At 39.5% G+C, this 7409-nt stretch overlaps 1 protein-coding gene across 1 annotated transcript; it reads right to left on the reverse strand.

The window, feature by feature from the left end:
- Positions 1 to 3625: 3625 nt before the first annotated feature.
- Positions 3626 to 6802, reverse strand: LOC135105024 (serine--tRNA ligase, mitochondrial-like). Its single transcript, XM_064012915.1, has 6 exons — positions 6098 to 6802; positions 5697 to 5811; positions 5230 to 5411; positions 4422 to 4554; positions 4087 to 4259; positions 3626 to 3965 (listed from the first exon to the last, which is right to left on the reverse strand). The coding sequence occupies exons 1-6, from the start codon at positions 6634 to 6636 to the stop codon at positions 3740 to 3742; spliced, it is 1368 nt and encodes a 455-aa protein (XP_063868985.1). The 5' UTR covers positions 6637 to 6802; the 3' UTR covers positions 3626 to 3739.
- Positions 6803 to 7409: the final 607 nt, after the last annotated feature.

A 7409-nucleotide genomic window follows, 5' to 3' on the forward strand; every position in this document is an offset into this window, starting at 1 on the left:
AGTTAGGCACTTTCCCCGTCCCGCCACCCTAACTCTCACGCTTCTCGCTACGTACTCGAATAACTTGAGATGAGGTGGAGGTAACAAGAGGAAATGCCTTTAGTTAGATGTGTTTTCAGAGCGAAGGACATCAGTCATGCGGCGGGATGTAGCAGTTAAGTAAAACAGGATTCTTTCTCTTGTCCGAATCAGTTTAATATGTATTGTTATTTATTAACTAGTTAGTACTTTGCTGAGAGAGAGAGAGAGAGAGAGAGAACTGATAATGAAAACTAAACTAACAGAAGAATACTCTACTGAACACATTAATATAATCACTGTAACAAGGAAGGCGAGAATGGTAGTGAAGAGAATCAAGTGTAAACAATCGGTGAACACAATCTCATTCCTCTCTTTGAAACAGTTGATTCATTCACTCAGTTCTTCTTCCACTTCATCAAACCAGTTCAGAAATTAAAGGAGCGACTAATAACTATTTTATTAGTCGCCACAAAACAGCACCATATACAGCATATTGAATTTCAAAGTTATGGTTATGCTTGCGTTAGCTGAATAATCTTAAATTTTATGTAGCGTTGGATAATGAAATAGTTACAGAGGTTCTTCTCTAGTATTCCCGAATGACCTTGAGTGGTGACCCGCAGATAACCCACGGCAGTCTCCCTCCGCCCCTTCCCTAAATGATCAGACTAGACAGCGCGGGAATGTTTGTTTGCCGGAGGACTCAGGTGGCTGATTGCTGATAGGTAGTGTGCATAAGTATGTAGGAGGGAATGGCGAGAACTCAAGCGCTGAAGTGTGACATAACATAAAAACAAGAAAATAAGGAGACTGCAAACAAGCCAGTTGACCTACAAGAGGGCACAGGTGGCTGATAGGTATTACGTAATTGAAAATGTCAGGAAGTCAAGAAAAAGATGGCAGACGAACATAAAAGCAAGAAAATAAGGGGACTGCAAACAATTAGTTGACCTACACGAGGCTGAACACTTAAAACTCACGATCTGTCTCCGTCATTCGTAAATTTATCTGACCTCCTCATGAAACTACCTAGCGTCTGTGTACTTATTACGTCCATGCTAAGTCTGTCCTTTGGAGAGGTCCGTCGTGTGTGTGTGTGTGTGTGTGTGTGTGTGTGTGTGTGTGTCCTAAATGATGATTTCATTTAGACTGTATTAAAAGTCAAGGTTCACAACAAGGAATAAGAAACATCACAAATGGAACAAATAAAACTCCACATAGGTAAACAGATAGGTGGGTATTCTCCTCCCCCCAGGCGATGCACTATCCACCATGGCTGGCAGGAAGGGAAAGTCGCCTTCCCATCGCCCACGTCGTCTGGCGGAGTGCTGCACACGGCTCTCTCAACCCATACATATTCTTAAACGTGTTGGGCTGTTTTCACGAACCACGATGCTTTCCTTAGCGATACCAAATACTCGTTAAACTGTCAATAGAAACATGAAAACACGCTTAAAAGACCCGATAATTTTCAACAGAGATTGTTAAAAAGTTACTGAGATAATGATTCAATGATTTTAACAATATAGCCCCACGTCTGTCCCTCATATTATTATCATTATTATCACATGTCACTTCCCTTGCATGTGTTTTAAGCATCTGCCAACAACTAAGCAACTAAGTTTGTTGTCCTACTGTTCATATACGTAGTTATCATTATATTAGTTGTATAACCCAAAGGGCTTAGACAGGACGAATATGTAACGTTGGGTATGGATAAAGTGTAACAAATGTCAAAAGATCATCCACAAAGATCACAAAAGTGAAGCCTGTAGGGAGAATGATGTTGTCCCACTCCAGCACCATTGATGTGTGTGTGTGTGTGTGTGTATATATATATATATATATATATATATATATATATATATATATATATATATATATATATATATATATATATATATATATATATATATATGTACACTATTACGCATGAAACACAAACAGGCCAGTCTGCCAGCAATGACTGATATTTAATTAACAAAAAGTAAGAATTAAGAAGTGTATATATATATATATATATATATATATAGAGAGAGAGAGAGAGAGAGAGAGAGAGAGAGAGAGAGAGAGAGAGAGAGAGAGAGAGAGAGAGAGAGAGAGAGAGAGAGAGAGAGAGAGAGAGAGAGAGAATTTCTTGATCGATAGATATACGTACGAGTACATATGCACATAGGGCTTACGAGCCAGGGGGCTGTGGAGGGGGGAGGGGCTGCAGTTCCTTCCAGATTAGGACAGACAAGAAATTTGGCTAGAACAGCCAATGTAGCAAGACTATTCAACTTGTTACTAGTGGCTCGCGAATCAGATCCTAGTATCTGACACTTTTTTTTTTCTCATCGAAAATTTTACTTTTAATGTCTCTTATAAACGACAGCCAAAATTTTCATCGTCTTTTTAATACTTCTTAATTCTTACTGTTTGTTAATTGACTATCAGTCATTGTTGACAGACTGGCCTGTTTGTGTTTCATGCATAATAGTAGACAGGTTCACTCTACTGCTTGACATCTTCCATCCCCTGAAAGCGCAGGCTACCTGAGCGCAAGTCTGCTTCTGTGCACTGCTGCATGTGCGCCGTATGGTGTGTGTGTGTGTGTGACTTTTGACATATGAGAATGTTATTAATAAAATTATCCATTTTTAGTGTTAGTAGAAAATTGCAATTTTAGAGGACGTCCAATATTGTGTGTGTTTTCAAGGAACATCAATCCAGGATCAATGACAGACTAACGTATTACATATTTTTAATGTAATATGTTATTCTGTCATTGATCCTGGTGGAGAAAGTTATTTAGGTGATGTGGGTAGTAATATGTCATAATAGAGTCTGAATGAGCTTAGAGAGAGAGAGAGAGAGAGAGAGAGAGAGAGAGAGAGAGAGAGAGAGAGAGAGAGAGAGAGAGAGAAGCTGTGAGTGTAACCTTGGAGAATGAGCTTGGTGGTGCCACAGTCAAGGGTCACTTTTGGGAGGCAAAACATGAGACTTTCAGACATGCATGTCATAAATACCACAAGCATCTTACATAATGTTGAAGCCTTTAGGCTTTTGGTAATTCTCAATGTTTTAACGGTTCTGTCCATCTTGAATCCTCATGAGCTTATGGTCTGCAGGAATGACACCAACAAAACCCCTAGTGATATTGCTGCTGTGATATGCTTAGGGACCTTGTCACAGCCAAACAGTTTAACAGAAGGTGGCAACAATTTTCATTCAGATGATGAGCCTAAAAAGATGTGCTGTTTCTCATGGACACATTGAGCTTCCAGTAACTGCAAACAACTGAGGAAGTGGGCATGATGTGAATGCCACACATTGCTGTCACACAGGAAGACTGGTGCTGAAGAACATCACAGCACTGTACCTCTTACACTCTCTGCCCTCAGTGATATAGTTTCCAAAATCTTGTTTGAATTTTATAACTCAATAGTGAAATGTTTACTCTAAATTTTTACTTTCAAGACTGGTGTTCATCCTTTCTAGGTTTCCTTGTTGTTTTTGTTGTTGTTGTTGTTATTGTTGTTACTGCATACAGTTTATTATGAAGAATGTCATCTTTCTGGTTCATGAGCCATTTTGAATGATGGGATAAAAAGTTCACATATTTTAAATTGAATTTATATTCGACAGCTACAGCATTTTACAGCATTATGTGGGAAAAAAATATACATATTTTTTATTGAATTCATATTCTTGACAGCTACTGCATTTTGCAACATTATATTCCTTCTCCTGGAGGCACTATGGTCCCCTGGAAAGATTTTTGTCTGAGCCAGGTGGTGCGGCAGGGGGTGCTGGGGGGACAGATCTTGGAGAGCCCAGGCAGGTAGGGGTGGAGAGATGGTGGCAATGAAATGTTTCCATCACTGTCTTGGAAAGTCTCACACAGTGCAATAGCCAGACGAGGGACTGCACAGGCAGTTCCATTGACAGTGTGCACCAGCCTGTGGGATGAAGTGAAGATAACACATGGTTGTGAGGCAAAGGGAATATGGTAGTATACACAGTATCTTTCATAACCAACTCAGTAGATTCAATATGCATAATTATGAAAGTGAATTTGACCTTTCCCTGCCGCTTGCATCCTTGTAGGTGATGTTGAGGCGAGCAGACTGATAATCAGTGCAGTTGGAAGCAGAGGAGATCTCACCATACATCCCCCTGCCTGGCATCCATGCTTCTATGTCTGTCTTGGTATATGCTGGGGCACCAAGATCATGTAGAGGCATGTCCAACACCTGCGAGGGGGAAGTTATGCATGAATTTTTTGTAGTGTCAGCACTCCATCTCTTATCTATCAGTCATTTGAATCAAACAGTATCATATAACATGACGGAGACCAACAAATACTACATCACCAGACAAACATACATTCATTTGAAGCTTCCTTTTCCTCTCACCTGAAAATGGATTCCCAGCCTTGAGAAAAGTTCCTTCTGCAGGAGCACCATTTCAGAGTAGAGATCATGGCTCTCTTGTCCTGTGTCTGCTGCTGTTGCTCCAAACATCTCTACCTTGGTGAATGCATGAACCCTGTGGGGAATTCATAGTTTATGTATCTTCTGTATGACTGCTGCACTGTCTGTATTGCTGGTCTGGAAAGTGGTGACCCCTACATGCTACTATGATAAAGTACTCCTAGTGACCAAAGAGTTTAGGGCACGTGTCATGACTTGAAGCTTTTCTCTTGTATATGAACAACTGCAGCTTCCACCTTCCTATCATACAAGTACTACTAACATTACTTTTCCTGCAGTCCTTGTGTGTGTGTGTGTGTGTGTGTGTGTGTGTGTGTGTGTGTGTGTGTGTGTGTGTGTGTGTGTGTGTGTGTGTGTGTGTGTGTCTGATTCTTGTATTACTTAGCCTACATGTACTGAAAAATCTCACAGTATGTACATTTACCTTTGTATGGGCATAATCATTATATTCTTTGCATTCACAATAACTTGACAGTATTTCTTTACCTCAAACTTCCACTAATTATGACTCCACCTGGATCTCCCAATTCAATTTTACTCCTCCTCCATGTCCCAACCTTAAATACACAGCTCTTTTAATCTTATCCTCCTCTTCCTCCCTAAGTAAGCCTATTTCACTTTCCAGATTTTCTTAACTAAGTCAAAACTTACATGATTTTTTTTCGTTCACTCTTATTAAACTTCCTTCTCTTTAAACATATTTCACTTCCACTCCTCATCTAAACCTCACCTGTAGATACCTCTCTCTTCCGCCTGACCTGAGCTTTCAGCCCGGTAGCATCTGGAGACAGCTGCCAGCTTCGAGGGTAGCTTATGGGTCTCCAGCTGTCTCCCCCTCAGGTATCCACCAAGGGACATCTCTGCAGTGCCAGCTAAACACACACCTTCACTTGGCCCCACAATGTGGTAAACCTGTAATGTGTTGGGATTATCAATCATTTTGTACACTGACAGTTAAAAAAAAAAAAAAAAAATGGGGCACATGCATATGATAACATCTAAAATCAAGATTACATCTAAATCATTCAACAGAAAACGAAATTAGCTTACTGCACACACACACACACACACACAAAGATCAGGGCTTGTACAGGAAAATATGACTCAAAACTCACCCTTATTTGAAAAATGAGACATCAGTAATATAACTATATAAATACAGAGACATTTCAAATATCCAGTGCTGTTGTGTAGTACCTGTGAGTGTTCTCCTTGTGTGTTCATGCCACAGCCCTCAATGATCTCTGAGTACAGTAGGTCAGGCACAGACATGAGGGTGAAGCCTTTCTTCAGCAGGTGTGACACTGAATACCTGGAGTTGCAGGATGTGATCAAAATGAGCAAGTGCATTAAGACTGAAAATACAGTCAGATGGCGGTCAAGAAAAATTCACCAGTATCCATCAAGATGAAAAGGAGAAAAATTTTAAAAATAAATCATGCACTGCAATCTCTCTCTCTCTCTCTCTCTCTCTCTCTCTCTCTCTCTCTCTCTCTCCCAAATATAGGGATCCTGAGTTACTATATACAATTAAAATTCAAAATTATATACAAGTAATAGCAGATAATCAAACCGAGTGAGCAAAGCTTTGTATTTACTTGACGAGGGCATGCTCCAGCTCTGCCAGTGCCCCCTTGAAGAAGTAGCTGCGAGTTCCAGTCACATTGCCCAGATTTTCCGTCCTCAAGATATCCAGCCTCTGCCCAAGCTGACCGAGCTCCAGTGGGGTAAAGGAGAACTGTGGTTTTGGATTGACGTACTCGAGGACCTTTGGTTCCTCTCCATACGCCCATAGGTGAGGACTGGCATCGTTTGGGATATTCAGTGCCTCCTTTTCTAGTTCTTCCTGTAGTAACTGGTACTCATGTGAACTCTCACTCACTGATCCCAGCTTCTGCCTCAGCTGTAGCACTTTGTGTATATCACCAACATTTTTCCGATGCTTTATGAGTCTCTCGATGTATTTTGTATTGTCTGGGTTGTAGAGATACTCATAATTCAACTTCGGTCTTTGGATTCTCCTATTTGGATCTCTGGTGGTCGCACACAGTGTTCTTATACACGAGTATGTTTGTTGCGGTAAAACTCTTATGAGGCTGAAATGAATCTTCGCAAGGTTCATGATTAACGTTTTCATCTCCTACGAAATGCGGTCCTATCTGGAAAATTTGAACATATTGGTGATTGATATATCTCCGAGTGTAAGTTCAGCCTCGGAAGATAAAACCGATGTAGTTATACTGTTGAGTTGTTTTGTTGACGTCGCTTACTGCCCAAAACTAAAAAGAATTCCCTCCCTCTCGGATTGCCTTATGTTGTGTAAGTGATGTAAAACATCTCCTTCCTTCTCATGTAAACTCAGATAAATTGGAAATCATTTCTAAAATTATTATTTGTGTAAATTTATGAAAAAAATATCGACGTAAAAAATATCAGCTAGTATTACGTAGATAATGTGCAACATGATGTAAAAAGAAAAATCTACACATGTACATATGATATATGCAAATAATTTAGCTGTATAATGAGAACCCTGTAGAGCGTTGCGTGTCAGCGGAAAAAAAATAAGTACTGTAGGTATAATAGTCTGCATCAGCAGTACATCTCATCACCTGTCATATTCAGATAAAAAAAAATTATTTAAATTGTTCATACTTGATATATACATAAGAAAATTTTCTACCATGTCTTACTGGTGCAGAAATTCAATAAAAGTGTAAATACAGAATGACGCTTTGAATCACCAGCATTTCCATGACCAGTTAAACCATCCTGCACCAAAGGTTTTCGGAAATATTCTAAGAAAAAAGGCAAAATCAAATATGAAAAATAGAACAATAAAAAACTTATTTTTTGTTATCGATTGATATAAAATTTATGGTAATAGTAAAACTATATAATATATTCAAT

Source organism: Scylla paramamosain, chromosome 11 (assembly GCF_035594125.1).
Source record: "Scylla paramamosain isolate STU-SP2022 chromosome 11, ASM3559412v1, whole genome shotgun sequence".
NCBI classification, from domain to species: domain Eukaryota; kingdom Metazoa; phylum Arthropoda; class Malacostraca; order Decapoda; family Portunidae; genus Scylla; species Scylla paramamosain.

Coding starts and splice junctions, on each gene's coding strand:
- LOC135105024 (XM_064012915.1), bottom strand. CDS start 6,636: ATGAAAACGTTAATCATGAACCTTGCGAAGATTCATTTCAGCCTCATA. Junction 5,412..5,696: donor CACAAGGAGAACACTCACAG/GTACTACACAAC, acceptor AACACATTACAG/GTTTACCACATTGTGGGGCC. Junction 3,966..4,086: donor GATGCAAGCGGCAGGGAAAG/GTCAAATTCACT, acceptor TTCATCCCACAG/GCTGGTGCACACTGTCAATG.